The sequence below is a fragment of the Eretmochelys imbricata genome, chromosome 22 (assembly GCF_965152235.1).
Source record: "Eretmochelys imbricata isolate rEreImb1 chromosome 22, rEreImb1.hap1, whole genome shotgun sequence".
NCBI classification, from domain to species: Eukaryota; Metazoa; Chordata; order Testudines; family Cheloniidae; genus Eretmochelys; species Eretmochelys imbricata.
The window spans coordinates 18,920,847-18,936,090 of record NC_135593.1 but is presented as its reverse complement, the minus strand read 5'-3'; the positions used below and the strand labels follow the sequence as shown (position 1 = coordinate 18,936,090).

Here is a 15,244-nt window from a genome sequence, read left to right as displayed (position 1 = left end):
CCATTCTTTCCAAATGGACAAGCACTTCCCTAGGTTAGGTGACCTTTGATACATCGACTGTCAATGGATCGACTTCATTGTGCATCCACATGTAGCCAGTTGTTTTAAAGGCAGCACAGACCTCACTTAAGAAGCTCAATGGCTTCTGGTATGAGATTTTATCTGCTTTGTTAATAATAAACTTACTCAGAAGATATGGGCAGGATTTGCATGTTCTGTCTCCCTGGCCAATTTATCCCAGCTTCAGATGATTAAATGAAGAAGTGCCTGAATTTTATAGTGCCTTCAGGTTCCTGGTAATTGTACTCTGATCTTTTCTCTGAAATCTCTCATTTACCCGCCCTGGCCCCGCAGAGAAGATACAGCCTAAAGCAAAGGGATTCCGAGTGGGAATTGATGGTGCCCTGTCTAAAGCTCACATTGTGGATCTGTAAAATCACTCACTGTGTCTAAGCACCTCCTGTGCATGCAAATGAGTCTCTACTGCTCTGGGGACCTCAGCAGAGGTGAAAGTCCAGGTGCCAGGTTTCATTCAGATACTCTCACAGCAGAACTGTGCAACTCCTATTCAGGGTTTGCAATGCAGAGTGTAAGGCCGGGGCTCTGCAAAGCACTTAAGTGTGTGCTTCAAGTTAAGGCTGCTGTGATCCTTGACCCCGTCCCTGTTTTCCTGTTAGAACTACAGTAAATCTATCAGGTTCTCACCCTTTTAGTGGCTTATTGATATTGACCAGATGTGATGAAGCAGGACTGTTCTTAATGTTTCCTCTGAATAGTGTGGGGGTGCCTCAGTTTCCCCTATGCAGTTCTTAAGTATCTAGGTGGTGGGGTAAGGGTGTATGATCATTGCAGAGCCCTAGAGGGCAGGTATGTGCAGGGGTCTGGACACAGAGAATGGCTGACACCCTGTTTCCTGGCAACTGATGGCCTGGGCCCTTCCCCCCTGCAAGGTGAGAGCTAAAGGGTTGGAGAACAAAGGAATCAGGTGACCTCCTGGCCCGGGAAAGGGGAAAGCAAGAGGAGGAGGGGCTGGAGGGAGTTTCAGTTTGGGGCTGGCTGGGGACATGGAGTGATGGGCAGACGTGGTTGTCTGGCTCACTGCCCCCCAAAATGGACCCAGCTGAGGGGTCCTGTTCTCTGCACCTACAAGCTCTGTTTTAGACCATGTTCCTATCGTCTAATAATCCTTCTATTTTACTGGCTGGCTGAAAGTCACGTCTGACTGCGGAGTTGGGGGGCAGGACCCTCTGGCTTCCCCAGGAGCCCCGCCTGGGCGGACTCCCTGTGGGAAGCGCACGGAGGGGCAGAGGATGCTGAATGCTCTGAGGTCAGACCCAGGAAGGTGGAAGCTGTGTGAGCTGTGTGCCCTGCAGACAGGCTGCTCACAGAAAGGAGACTTCCCCAGAGTCCTGACTGGCTTCATGGGGAGCAGTTCTAGAGCATCGCCCAGGGACTCGGTGACACCAGACCTTTAAGCTTGTGATGGGGGTCACTGCTGCTTTTTCCTCCGCGCTCCCTCCATTATCACGTGCTTTCTCTCCCCAGTTTCTGTTCATGACAAAGTCAATCCTGGGGGCTGCTTGTCCTATCCCAGCACGACCAATCTATACCTCTGTTGTTGCTCTTCCCCCTCCCGCCCTTGAACTCACCTGTGATCGCTCTACTCTGTCACAGCTTCAGTAGGGGGCGGTATCCATCCATCCTACCTGTGTCTCCTGTACCCCCTAGTCTCACTTCCAAGCCAGAGTGTGAAGAAACAGAACAAGCTGCCAGTTAAATGGCATCTCAGTGAGTCCAGTGCCCTGGGCAGAGAGATTTAATCCAGAACTGAAAAGGAACCACCTGGGGAGTGGAGCAAGGCACCTGCTTGGTACCAGCAATAGGACCCCCCTCATGGAAGGAGAAGGGAATTACATATACAGCAGAAACTGCAGGGGGAGTTCAGTGATTTGGGATGTAATGGCCCACTGTGGAGTTGTTGCCAGGACACTGGGGTCTATTCCTGTGGGCTGTAACAACTCCTTGGTGTCCTCTCCTGACAGGACGGCCCCCCTGTTCCACCGTGTCGCTGTGCTGGTGGAAGGAAGTCACTCGGTGAATCACCAAAATCCCTTCCTGCCCCAGCCGGGCCTTGCCAAGAGCGATCCGCCGGAGCCTGCCTGGACTGCTGGATGGGTGCTCACAGCTGGAGGGGGAATGAGGTCTACAGGGTAGGAATAAAGAAAGGCCTTAGGACTGAAAACAGTGTGTCCAAAACTCCACCAGGGAAGTCTGACTGGGCCGGGGGAAAGGGACTGACTTGTCCCAGAGCATCCCCAGCACCGGTGTGGCTGGAGACCAGCAGGTGCCTGTTAATTATCTGTCTGGGGCAGCTCCTGCCCTGAGTGCCCCAGCTCCGCCCTGTCCCAATGCCGTTTCTCTCTGAGCCAGACCAGAGCAGCCGGAGCTAGCTGGACCAGCCATGTGTGATGGTGAAGCAACTGGTGCAGTAAGTCCAGAGCATGCTGGTGTCTTTCAGCCGGAGCACTTGCTGGCCCCATGTTCACATCCCCTGGTTGCAGTTTGGGTGAATTCTCTGGCTCTTTGTCTCTGCTGCTGGATTATCCCAGCAGCTCATGCCCATGTCTGTGAAGAGCAAATCGGACAAATTGCACCAATTGCCAGGTTGCTGCCCAGGGCTGACACAGCCCCTCGCTGCCCCACCTCCACACTACACGTCCTGCAGCCCGTTGAATTCTGGGTCCTGCTGTCCAAGGGGCACTCCACAGGTAGGGCTGCCTCCTGCTACAGCTGTGAGGAATCCTGTCCATTTAAATGGCCCAAAAACAGAGTTGATTCCCTGGCCTGATGCCCTCTTGTCCCCTGGCCCCATACAGGCCAAAAGGGAAGCGCTCTCGGGTGAGCCCCATGTTCTTCAGGTTATTGCTTAGGTAGGTGGCTTGGCTTAGGATGGTCTCTGCTCTGGAGGTCGTCCTCGGGGCTGAGCCATTCTCTCGCCAAGGCTGGGAATTGAGGGAGTTTGTCAGAGGCCGTGGCAGGGTAGTGGGAGGTTAGAGCATTTGGTATTCCAGACTTCGAGCCCCATCTCCATTCCAGTGGTCCTACACCCCCCATTGCACACAGCACCACAGGGATGAGCGCTGTCTGCCTGGCAGGTTCCCATTTGCGCTAGGCACCCGGGGCAACCTGCAAGTGGTTACTTTAGAGCTGGGATGGGGGGGCACATGGTGGCTAGTGCAAATTTAATTGTTTCAAAAGAAAAACACACAGGCGTGAGGTGTCCTGGGAAAACAAGGCTGAATCCCTGAGGATGCAAATCTTGCTCACTGGCTCCCATTGAATCTCAGGGGCTTCTGAAGGGCCAGGGGAAGGGAGGGGTCCCAATGTGGCTGGTGGAAAATCTGGGTCAGCCGAAGTAAACAAACAGCCTTGCTGGTCTGGAGGCTCCCACTGCAGGAGCCTGTTTATTCTGGCCTCTCCTCCCAGGCAGTTGCTCCTTGATCGCGCCCGTCCACAGCGGGGATGTGTTCGATCCTTGAACTCTAAGCGCCACATAATCAGAACTTGGGAGTGCTTTCCCGAGCTTATCTCCAGGATAAATCCCCTCTCCGGTATAAATAACAGCACTGCGGACACACAAGCCACACTCAAGAGGAGCAGCAGCAGCAGCAGGAGGCAGTGAAACTGGTAAGTGCCTCAATCCTTCTAGGGGTGTGATTTGCTGGGAATTGTTCCTGGGGAGAGCTGGGGAGTCCTGCCCTGTCTTGGAGCATTGGCCCTGCTCTGTGCGGCCTCCCTCTGTCCTGGGAGGTTAAACCTGCCCTTGAGCGTAACTGCTGTGAGAGGTGATGGAGGAGAGGGGATAGCCTCACCCCACCCTGGGAGAATTAAATCAGCAGCAGCATAACTGGGAAGCAGAAAGATCATGAACCCTTGACCCATTGCCTCTGTCTGGGCGCTTGCTCGCCCTGCTGTAAAGGCACCTAATGGCTTCTGTTACATGGTCTCGCCAGTCAGGCTGATGCAAAGCCCTGAGCTGCCTTACATGGGCAGGGGCAGAATGGGGCAATGCCAGGTGGGTAAGTGGCTCTCCCCTAAGGGATAGTGACAGAAGGAGCCAGGCTTGTCCCAGATTGTCACCGTCCTCCAGTGATTAATCATCGACTGGCAGCTCCTCGCTCTGTTAAGCAGTTTCTGTTTGTTCACTTGAGCCCCAAACGCTTTTGCCTTCCCCAGGTTGAGAGACACAGCCGAAGATGAGAGCAGGCATTGTGATCCTCGCCCTGGTGTTCCTCACAGGTAGGGCCAAAAACCAGCACAAAACTCGAAGGCGGGGTGAATCCAGACACCCCTGAGCAGGGAGGGCGGAGGAGCTGTGTTCAGCCCAGGGCATGTGGTACCCCAGAAGTCAGAGCCCTGGGCAGGCCCGCGTGCCTTGCTGTGCAAGGGGCCAGGCCCAGCAGCCTCTGCAGAAGGCGTCCAGCTTAGAGTGACTCTAAAAGCAGTTTGGAGACGACGGTGCAGTAAAACAGGGCTCCTGTCTAGGCCAGGGAGCAGAGACGAGGCTGTGTGCAGCAGTGGGAGAGCGTGGGGATGTTCAGGGGTCGGAGAGAGGGGCAGGGTGGGCCAGCGAGCTGAGGTTTGGGAACCAGGAGCTCCGGAGCTATAATCTGGTCTGGGCCAGGTAAGTCCACTGCCCCAGTTGAAGGACCCAGCCTGTAACCTCCCCAAACCAGAGACATGTAAAACCAGCCAGGCTCCCCCAGGAAACCCTTCCTGCCCAGGGGGCACCGTCTGCCAAGCCTGCAGTTGGTAACACAAGCAGCTTCCAGCTCCAGCCCAGGGACTGATCTGGGCAGGAGGTGCCGCGTGGTGAGTGTCTCCGGGGTGGGATTTGGGGAGCTGGTCCTGAGCCCTCTTGTGCTTTCCTTGCAGGGACTCAGGCCCGCCACTTCTGGCAGCATGAGGACCCCCAGACACCCCTGGATCGCTTCAAGGACATGGTCCAGGTCTACCTGGAGACAGTCAAGGCTAGTGGCAAGGAAGCCATTGCCCAGTTTGAGACCTCTGCAGTTGGCAAACAGCTTGAGTAAGTAGCTGACTCTGGGGAGGAGCAGGCTGTTAGGAGGTCAGCGCCAGGCCCTATAGCCTTGTGCCACACACTTGCAGGCTGTGATGCCCCTGGCCCTGAAGCCGTCTCCCACGTGCTGCCACTGCCCTCTGCTGGTTGCAATGGGAACTTCTCAACTGTGTGTGTCAGGCCCTCGGACTCAGCAGCTAACGGTGATCACAGATCCCGCCCCTGGAGCTAAGGGGGGACTTTGTCCCTGCTGGCGCTGTGGGGTGCCCAGTGGCCTGCACTGCACAGCAGCTGGCAGCTGTGACCCCCCTCACCTTTGTGGTGGATCTAGCACTCTCCCTCCTTCCACCACCAGAGAACTGAGTGAGCCTTGTCGTCCCCAGGTTGTCTGGGGAAACTGAGGCATGGAAGAGGTTAAATCTACCATTGACTTGACCCAGACCTGAGGTGTCAGCCACTCTGAGGCCCCAGGCATCTCAAGCTGGGCACCCAAAATGTGTGAACCCTTCTGGAACTGCAGGGTGAGGTGATTGGCCAGAGGGAGTCAGTGTTAGAGCTGGGATTAGAACGCAGGAGTTCCCAGCTCCCAGTGTTAGGCCCATGACAAGGCAGTGGCTGGGAGCAGAGCCCATCTGCTGGCTGTACCGTCCCATCCCTTCTGGGAACAAGGCTGCATCCCCAGGGCCTCCCTGGGCTTTGCCAGGAGAGAGGCTGTGCAGCGGTGTGTAACCCCGGCCCCGCTGTCTTCCCCTGCAGCCTGAAGCTGGCTGACAACCTGGACTCCCTGACGGTGGCGGCACAAAAACTGCAAGAGGACCTGGCTCCCTACTACAAGGAGACCTGGGGGCTGTGGGTGAAGGACACGGAGGCCCTGAGGAAGGAGCTAACCAAGGAGATGGAGGAAGTGAAACAGAAGATCCAGCCCTTCCTGGAGCAGTTCTACAAGAAGTGGACGGAGGAGCTGGAGGTCTATCGTCAGAAGCTGACCCCCATCAGTGAGGAGCTGAAGGAGATGACCAAGCAGAAGGTGGAGGTCCTGCAGCAGAAGCTGACCCCCGTGGCTGAGGAGGCCCGGGACCGGCTGCGTGGGCATGTGGAGGAGTTGCGCAAGAACCTGACCCCCTACAGCGATGAGCTGCGCGAGAAGCTGAGCCAGAAGCTGCAGGAGATTCGGGAGAAGGGCATCCCCCAGGCTGCTGAGTATCAGGCCAAGGTGATCCAGCACCTCACTGCCTTCCGAGAGAAGGTCACGCCCCTCGTGCAGGATTTCAAGGAGCGCCTGACCCCCTATGCTGAGAGCCTCAAGACCCGCTTCCTGAACCTGCTGGACAACCTCCGAAAGAACTTGGCCAAGGGCAACTAGTGGCACCGGGCCAGGGACTGACACCCCCTCCCCTAGCCCACAATGACCCCCAACTGATCAGCCACTGCCCTGTATTCCACTGCTGCTAATACGCATCTGGGCGAAGGCACCAGGTGTGCTCGCCTCCCCCTTCCCCTGCCCCCCGGGCGCCCCCAGCGCTGGGCCAAGCTGTCTCGGCCCTTTGGGGCTTAGTCACTTACTGATCAATTGCTGTCGAACGAGGGTCTCTCTGCTGGGGGGCGGGGGAGGGCTGGGGTAGAAACCAGCACAGGGCAAAGGCCAGTCCACTGGGAATGTCCTTCCCAGAGCTCTCCTCCCTGTTCCAGGCTCGGGGCTCTCACCTGCCCCAACCTCCCCCCCACGCACCCACCCCGCAGAATTCTTCATTCTTGTTTCTTTGTTTTGTCAAATAAAAATGATTTAAGTTACTGGGAGCTTGTGTTTGCAGGGGATTTCCCGGGGGGCAAGAGAGCACTGTGGGGGGCAGGGAGCACCAAATGGGAGGCTGAGGGCCCTGTGGGGCGGAGAAGACATAGGAGCTCCAGGGGGACTCATGGGGGTCCATGGGCTGCAGGTTACTGAAGGGAAGGGCTGTGCAGACCAGGAGGGATGGTGGGGGGCAGGAAGAGGAATGGTCTGCAGGGGAGAGGGGGTGAGGGGACCCTGTGGGGAGCCCTCCCAGGTGCTCACTTTCCTGCAATCCAGCAATCCTAGTGTAGGCTTGCAGAGCACCCTGAGCTGAGCCGGGGGGGTTGCCCCAGGGTGGCTCTTTCCAAGAGGCGTTGATCGGAATCACCTTCCCGCAGGACCCAGCTGCTGAGGAGTCTGTGTGCAAAGCCCAGCCCAATCGGAGCCTTCTGGGAGCCCCAGGGGGAGACGTGGCTGTGGGGCTGGGGTGAGCTGGGCAGCAGACATGGCATGCGAGGCCATTGTAGCTCCCCAGGGGAGTGAGCCCCTCCGGCTCAGCCCTGTCCCTTGTGCAGGGAGTGCAGGGGATGCCCTCAGCCGGGCTGTTATAAACCTGCTGCCGAGGGGAGCATCAGCCGGCCAGGGCTGGCAGCTCGGGGGCAGGCTCTGGTCCTGGCTGCTCACAGGGGTTGTCCAGAGCTGTCGTAGCAGGTCAGGGCTGAGGGCTGTTAGCAGAGCTGGCTAGGAACAGAGTGGGTCAGGCACAAAGGGTTGATTCGTCCAGCTGAGGCCTCACCAGAGCTGAGCCAGGCGGGATGGTCAGCTTGGTGTGAGCTGGGTCCTGCAAACTCAGGTGTTCATGCTCCTGAAGCCATCTTGGTGGTTAGTGTGCGGATGTGGGTGTGCGCCCTCACCCCCCCCAACACACACATCCCAGCATCGCACCAAGATGGGGCGTCAGGCCAGGCCCTGGTGCCCGCTGCCCGCTCTGTAGCAAAGCGGAAGGGCTCTGTGCGCTGATCTCCTCGCTGCTGTTGAGAGAGCATCTGGCAGCCCTGCAGTGCTGGCTGTAGCCTGAGCCTTTATGCCCCCTGTTGGCCTTGTTTTCGTCTGCTTTCAACCTGCTGGTGCCAGAGCCAGGCCACAAGTCCATCGTGGGGGTCTGCCGCGCAGCAGCGTGTGTCTGCAAGGGGAGGGGGTTGGCTGCATTGCACAGCTCTGGGTTCTGCGTACAATAACCGCCCACCCGCCTACACTTGCTGAAGGTTTAGACAAACCCACATCTTGACGCTAGCCGGGAGAACGGCCACCCTGCGGTCTGGCCCAAGATTTGCAGACACCTTGAAGGGGCCTGATCCTGAGCAATTCCTGAAAATCCAGCCCCCTTTCCTGTGCCTCGGGTGAGGAGCCCCCCACCACAGCAGTGGCTTTGTTCTCTACCTCAAAGCATATTCTAGGCTGCCATTGTTAAAGCAGCATCTTCCCATGGGGCCAGGTTTCCACTAGGTAACGAGCACCCAATCCCCTGTCGTCCTTTCGCTAGAAACGCAGCTGCGGTTCCTAGGTACCAGAGAAGCAGGTGCCACAAAGGGTGGAGGGGGGCGTGCCCGGAAGGCCTAATGCTGACTTCGTTCATTGCCATGCAGCGAGTTGGGATGTGCCAAGCATGGGCGTCTGCGTGCGCACAGCTGGAGGATTGAAGTCAGGGCTGGACTGGGAGCCAGAGCACTCACCTGAGTCCCAGCCTGGGGGGTGGCGGCTCATTGGCCAGTAAATCCCATTCTGGGCAATTGTTCCCGAATCCTAGTTGGTTCCGATGAGTCTTTCTCCCTGACCCAGTGCTGAAGTTGTAATGAAAGGGGTCCTGGTGTTCAAGCAATTTTTTTATTCATAACTGATGCAGCAAAGCCCAGAGGTGCCGGGACTCAGCCCTGCCCACATCAAGCACTGCCTCTACCCAACGATGGGTATTGCACGGAGAATGCATCCAACTTCTCAAACGCTGTGCTGCTTGCTCCCGGAAGCCAGTTTACTGCATGCATGCTATGCACACACACTCTCTCTCTGCAACACTCCAGTAAAGGCCACCACATGCATCTCAAGTTTACTTCATTTTATTGCAAGACACATGACAAACTTTGAGTTATGATGTTTTATAAGGGGGGAAAAGCCCAGCCCCTCCAAACCAACACACCAGCTGGAACCAAAACTCCTGTGCCCCAGTGGAAGTAGAATATGACCACACCACGCTGAGTGGAGATTGAGTCACTGAACAGACAGGCAGCTGGGAAAGCGCTTAGGTGGACGGATGCTGGGCTCTCTGCCCAGAGCAGGCAGTCGCTCTGGTTACAATTTGCATTGCGCATCCTGCACCTGCCCTCACTCAGCTGAGAACCCGACCAGAGCTGCTGATGTGGGGCTCACTGCCCAGGCGACTGCTGCTCCCAGAGCGCAGCGAACTTGTCCTTTAGCATACCCCAAAACTCGTGTACGTCCTCAGCACGCATACTGACCCAGTCCCTGAAGGGTTAAACACACCGGGGGGGGGGGCAGAGGAAGAGGTTATATTAAAGGGGGGGCCTATATGCAAAGGTTGAAGATAGCCACTTTAATAATATGACTCGGTGCAATCAAGCTGGGAGTTACACCCGCGGGGGGGCAGAGAGGGAAGGACAGCTTACTGGGCGTTGTGGGTCTGTGCTGGTGCTATAAACTGCTGCTTTAATAAGCAGCGCAGGGTCAGGGCATGGCTTTTATAATCATGCTGCCTCGCCTGAAATGCTGAGAAACCCACTGTCCCCAAGGCATCCCCCTGTGGGCTGGGGAACATGCTGGACTGATGGGACTGGTGCACTTAAGCCACAGAACAAGTGCAGCAGGGGTAATGGCAATGCCAGCTTCCCCCATCCTGTCCTGGGGTCACAGAGGCCCATCTGTCCATGGCCCATTCAGTCCTTGCCCTTTCACTGAGCTGCCAATTAGAAGACAGACTCATGGGGTATTTTGTGTCCTCAGAGGGACTGGCCTGAGCCTGAGACCTGCTCTGTCTCGTGCCTATGCCCCTGGATTAACCAGTTTGCATATTCTGTTTTTTGCAATTTTGCATATTGCAGTCAGAGTGCTTGGGGTTTGCTGCACCCCATTGCCTCGGCATGACAGCTCCCTCCCCCAGCTCCTGGCACAGGCAGTTGGGTACAAGAGCCGGCCAGGTGTTTGCCTCGTGGGAGAGGCACTGTGAGCAGACCAGCTTCTAGGGGGCCTCAGCCAGCACAGGTGTGACTTGGGTGCTGACCCTGCGGCGCCCATGGCCCTCACCTGGAACTGTGGGACACTCAAGGTCCCAAGAGCTTTGTCACTGGCTTCCTGGGCCCAGGGTTGTACCCCAGCGTGTTCCACACTGAGGAGCAGGGGCCTCCTGCTCGCTGCTGCACTGGGGCAGACCTCTGCAGCTCCAGGGGCTGCTGGGCACTGCCCAGCCCTGTATCTGCCCCTGGCCTGGTCGCCAGGGTTCTCCGTATGCTGGCTGTGCCTGGGCAGGCATGGGAAGGGGAAGGGCTTGTGGAGAGAGGTGGGGGAGACCCCTGGGCCAGAAGGGATGGGGGGGCGCACCTGGCCTGCTGAGCCAACTCGTATTCCTGGACCTTGCTTAAGGTGTCCTTGGCCGTCTGAGCCATGTGCTGGACGTAATCTTGCACCTTCTTCAAGACGGTTTCCTCCTCTGTGGGGACCTCCGCCTCTGCAAGCAAAGACCAAGCCATGGGTGTCGGGAGGGGCGGGGGGGAGGTTCTGGGGGGTATTAACAGGAGTGTCGTTATGTAAACCAAGGGCGATAATTGTCCTGCTCAACTTGGCACTGGGGAGAGCTCAGCTGGAGCCCTGTGTCCAGTTCTGGCTGCCCCACTGTAGGAGAGATGTGGACAAACTGGAGAGAGTGCAGAGAAGAGCAACAAAAATGACCAAAGATTTAGAAAACCTGGCCTACGAGGCCAGGTTAAAAACCAGGTTGTTTAGTCTTGAGAAAAGAAGACGAGGAGGGACCTGATTTCAGTCCTCAAATATGTTAAGGGCTGTTATAAAGAGAGCGGGGATCAGTTGTTCTCCATGTCCACTGAAGGCAGGACAAGGAGAAATGGGCTTAATCTGTAGCCAGGGGAGATTTAGGTGAGATAATAGGTAAAAATGTCTAACTCTAAGGCTAGTTAAGCTCTGGACCAGGCTCCCAAGGCAGGTTGTGGAATCCCCGTCACTGGAGGTTTTTAAGAATAGGTCAGACAAACACCTGGCAGGGACGGTCTAGGTTCTCTGGTCCTGCCTCAGCACAGGGGGATGGGCTAGGTGGCCTCTCGAGGTCCCTTCCAGCCCCACGTTTCTGTGAGTCCCTCTCTGTCTCCTGCTGCCTTGTAACTAACAGCAGTTCCGTGGGGCTTTCCTCCAACTCATGGGCTGCGTGATGCCCCTTCCCTCGTCCCCACCTCACCCTGCAACCTGCTCCCTCCCCCCACTCTTCCCATCTCTTGCTTATACCCGATTCCTTCCTCCCCCCTTCCCCTCGCCCCTAGATGGGGGGCGGCTCTTACGTGCCACAGCAGCGAGCAGTGCCAGGCCCAGGAGCATGAGGAGGAGCTGGGCCTTCATGGTGCGGGCTGAGGAGAGAGCAGCAGAGCGTGAAGGGCTGCAGGGGCCATCCCAGTGACAGCCCCCCCACCCGGCGTAATGGCACCTCCCTCCCATGCCCGCTGCCCCAACGCCCCCAGGATGAAAAGCCAGCCAGCTCCCTGCTGGGTATGGTGCAGCGAGCCCCCCTGGCTTCAGGGCACGTGCCCGCCCCCAGGCCTCTTGCTGTGCCCCTCTGGACACGTAGGCGCAGCCTACCCCGGGAGCCAGCGGCTGCACACCCGGGGCTGTACAGTGTCAGGGCCGGTGCTCACGCCCCAGCCCACTCCAGCCTGGCACGCGGAGAGCCAGGAAGCGAGCGGCTGCCGCGAGTTGAGCTGGGGGCAGAGCGGCCAACAGGGCTCAAGGTGGCTCAGAGTAGACAGGCACCCCCTTCTGTCCCCCCACGCAGGCCCCAGCCCAGCACCACCAAGCTGGGAGAAGGACATTGTCTCCCCACATGCACGCTGGCCCTGCTAAGCTGGGCTGGGACTAGCCCACAGCCTGGGGTCTCTGCCTGCAGCAGCTCCCGCCAGTGCCCTGATCTCTGAGTCCACAGGCTGCAGCGTGTGTGAGCCAGGGAGAAAGGCTGGCAGCTTCCCCGGCAGAGGGGGCTGACGGCCCCAGCCAGGCCAGGCCCTCTCCAGCCATAGCAGGCAGAACATACAGTCCCTTCAGGCAGACTGGGTCCCATCCTGCTCGCCCCAGCATCGCTGCTCGGAGCCGGTGACGTGGGCTGTTCCCACCGCCCCTGCCCTGCTGCCAGCCTCAGCCTGGCCGGGCACGCAGGCCCCGGAGCAGCGCTTTGCAGCTGGCTCAGAACACACGCAGGAAGGTTTGATGGTCCTGTCTGCAGGGGGGGGTCGTGCCATTAAGCTGCACACACCTCCCGGGGGTGGAGAGTGCCCCTGCCCAGGGCAGACCAGGCAGCTGCCTGCACCCGCTGCACGTGGGTGTGCACAGAGCTTAGTAAGGCGCGAGGCAACAGCTGCTGCCCAGTGGCATTGCCAGAGCATCCGACTAGGACTCTGGAGGTTGGTTCACCGAGGGCAGGACTGGCTTTTCCCTGTTATCTCCTCCCCCGTTGCAGCCGGGCCTGCTTTTCCTTTGCAGTGATGCTCTGCGGCTTGAAATGCAGCTGACTCACCTCCAGGTGGGCGCAAGCCCCAGCCATGGCCCCCCAGCCCCAGAATCTACCGTGTCAAACTCCAGGCTTACCTGGCTGCGTTGCTTCCTGGGCTTTGCTAACCAGCTAGTGCCCCGGCTTCACGCTTTTATACCCGCCCCAGGAAGCGGCCTCCAAGGGACGTTTGGGCAAAGGTCAATGGGGTGGCTTGGCCAGACCGAAGAGGGGGGTTGCATTTATGGCTCACTTGCTTGCTGCCAGGCATACTCAGGGTCAGGCTGCCTCAGGGAGTTGAGAAATCCCACAGCGAACCGGGGCCAAGGCTGTACACACACCCACACCCACACTGCAGCGCGAGGCCCTGTGGTGATCAGTGCAGAGCAGTGACAGGGCTCCCATCCCTGCTTTGCAGAGAGCCTAACTCCCTGCAGCCGCTGCCTTATCTGGCTCTCCCCTCCTGGGGGTGGGCCCCAGGTGAGTGCTGCCAACAGAGATGCTCCACTCCCCAGCCTGTCCTCAGCTCCCTGACCAGCCGGGCCCAGGGGAGGCTGCAAATCTCTATGTGGCACAAGAGTGACCTCCAGTGGCCTGCGTCCAGCTTGCATCGGCGGGCAGGGCACTGGGGCCAGCCACCGTCTGCCCTGGCTCTGGGGGCAGGCAGCGTCCGGGCTAGCTGCCCCGAGGGCCTGGGGCAGGACTGCCCTGCCGGGTGGCGCGCTAGCCCTGTGCTCAGCAGAGCGGCTCCTGAAGGCACCAAGAGCTGTGAGAGGCCTGGGCTGCTCCCGCATTGTCCTGGCTGGCGGGAGGGGCGGCACCAGCACCTCAGCAGCGGGGAGAGGGCAGCAGGGCCCACCTGGGAAGCTGGATTGCTTGGTTACTGACCAGTTTTCTGGGCCTGGGCCAGCTACTCCCCCATGGAGAGTGGAGACCCAGGTCCAACCTGCTTCCTCCCAGGGCGGGAGAGGAGGAGCAGGGTGACTCTATTCGGATGACCCTCTGGCTCTGGCCCAGGTGACAGCCCCCAGGGCTCCAGGCCAGTCATGCCCCAGCCACTCTGACCCCCATAACCACCATACAGCCCTGCGAGCTTCCAGGCAGGGCCTCGCTGCTGGAGCATGCCCAGCGGAAAGGAGCCCAGGCTCCAGCAGAGCTGAGATGGGTCGAGGTGTGGAGGGGAGGCCCCTGAGGCATATTACAGCAGCAAACAGATGTCCCAGTCCCGCGCAGACACAGTCCCTGCCCCAGGAGCTGGCAGGTTAAGCAGATAGGCTGGCCCAGGAAGTTCCCCCTTTTCACAAGTGGGGAGCAGAGAGACTTGCCCACAGGGGGAATAATTGGTAGCTCTGGGCATTGAACCAGGACACCTGGGTTCCCCACCAGCACTGTAACAAGCAGCTCATCCTTTCTGTGTCTCCAGGCTTGCTGGGTTTGGTAGGGGAGGGATGGTATGAGCCACTTGCACAGACCAGCCCTGCCAGCCTCCCACTCCTCAGTGCAGGTTTGCATTTGCTTTGCTCTCAGCATGAGCCGGGACATCCTGCTGCTGCTGGCACCTTCCTCCCCGAGGTCTCCTGGTTCACAGCTACCTGGTGTCGTGCACACGGGCCTTCTACAGCCAGGACAGCAGCCGGGGCTCTTTGGACTCTGGTGGTGTCATCCCTCCTGAGCCCTGCCGCAAGCCCGTCACCCCAGTCACCTTGTACTGTGAACCGGTGATAACACATCACAGGGGAGCTTCAGCCTGAGCCAGGGAGGTCAGCGGGGTGCATCTCTGGGGAAGCTCTGGGTTGCAACCGGCTGGGGGACGAGCTGTGGGGAGACATTTAAATGTGAACTAGGCAAAACTTGGGGGGGGGCCTTGCGCTGACGCCTGCAGCTGTGCCCATCTGGCGCTCTCCAGGTCTCCCTCGGCACTTCGGTCGCTTGTCTTACGCTCAGGCTCCATCACCTGCTTTTCAGGGCCTAACCACACCCTGTGACATCATAAGCGGCCGCCATGGAAACAGCTGTGATGTCACAAAGAGAGGGCTATGATGTCAGGTGGGGGAGAGTGGGGGAGCCCATTCCAAGCCCTGTCTCAGCGCTGAGCAGCTACTCTCATCCCGCAGCCCTGAGCCAAGTCTCCTACAAGGCGGGGTGCTCTACAGCACAGGGTGAGGGAGGGGAAACTCAGCAACTCAAGCAGGCAACAGCAGGACAGCGAGTGCCATCCTGGGGGTGGGAAATAGCTCTCCCCCCAGCCCACAGGCCCCCCATGCGTGCTGGTCACGAAGGAGACCCATGGCTGCAGCCCCCGGGACGAGGGGCAAGCTGGATGTGTGGCCAGGGGAACGAGGCTAGTCTTGCACCGTACACTATCTAATTGGCCCCACAACCGGGGAAGCTCCCAGAGGGCTAAAGGCACATTTGCCCCCAGTCTTGGCTCTGAGGCCGGGGGGGCCTGTCTGTTTGCAGAAGCTCGTTTTGCCAGGTGCCCAGGGCGGTGGCAGCAGGAGGAATGCTTAGCCAGGGCACTGGCTGTGTCCCAGCCCAACGGGGGACTCTGTGCTGGGTGAGGGGACCCTGTTGGCCATGCCCGGTTGGGATCCTGCTTCTGAGCCTGGTTACTGGTGGT

General features: G+C 58.7%; 2 protein-coding genes across 2 annotated transcripts; one reads left to right on the top strand and one right to left on the bottom strand.

Moving 5' to 3' along the window:
• The first annotated feature begins 4,232 nt into the window (after window positions 1-4,232).
• Window positions 4,233-6,517, top strand: APOA1 (apolipoprotein A1). The gene is made up of 3 exons (XM_077839841.1): window positions 4,233-4,299; window positions 4,936-5,089; window positions 5,837-6,517. Exons 1-3 carry the CDS (start codon window positions 4,257-4,259, stop codon window positions 6,441-6,443), a joined length of 804 nt encoding a protein of 267 aa, XP_077695967.1. The 5' UTR covers window positions 4,233-4,256; the 3' UTR covers window positions 6,444-6,517.
• Window positions 6,518-9,271: 2,754 nt separating this feature from the next.
• Window positions 9,272-11,486, bottom strand: APOC3 (apolipoprotein C3). Its single transcript, XM_077839710.1, has 3 exons — window positions 11,429-11,486; window positions 10,461-10,587; window positions 9,272-9,371 (listed from the first exon to the last, which is right to left on the bottom strand). Exons 1-3 carry the CDS (start codon window positions 11,484-11,486, stop codon window positions 9,272-9,274), a joined length of 285 nt encoding a protein of 94 aa, XP_077695836.1.
• Window positions 11,487-15,244: the final 3,758 nt, after the last annotated feature.

What these genes read in the sequence shown, in the direction of transcription:
- APOA1 (XM_077839841.1), top strand. Translation starts at nt 4,257, where the DNA reads ATGAGAGCAGGCATTGTGATCCTCGCCCTGGTGTTCCTCACAG. An exon ending in CGCCCTGGTGTTCCTCACAG is followed by an intron (nt 4,300 to 4,935) that starts GTAGGGCCAAAA and finishes CTTTCCTTGCAG; the next exon opens with GGACTCAGGCCCGCCACTTC. An exon ending in GCAGTTGGCAAACAGCTTGA is followed by an intron (nt 5,090 to 5,836) that starts GTAAGTAGCTGA and finishes CTTCCCCTGCAG; the next exon opens with CCTGAAGCTGGCTGACAACC.
- APOC3 (XM_077839710.1), bottom strand. Translation starts at nt 11,486, where the DNA reads ATGAAGGCCCAGCTCCTCCTCATGCTCCTGGGCCTGGCACTGCTCGCT. An exon ending in ACTGCTCGCTGCTGTGGCAC is followed by an intron (nt 10,588 to 11,428) that starts GTAAGAGCCGCC and finishes CTTTGCTTGCAG; the next exon opens with AGGCGGAGGTCCCCACAGAG. An exon ending in GAGTTGGCTCAGCAGGCCAG is followed by an intron (nt 9,372 to 10,460) that starts GTGCGCCCCCCC and finishes TTAACCCTTCAG; the next exon opens with GGACTGGGTCAGTATGCGTG.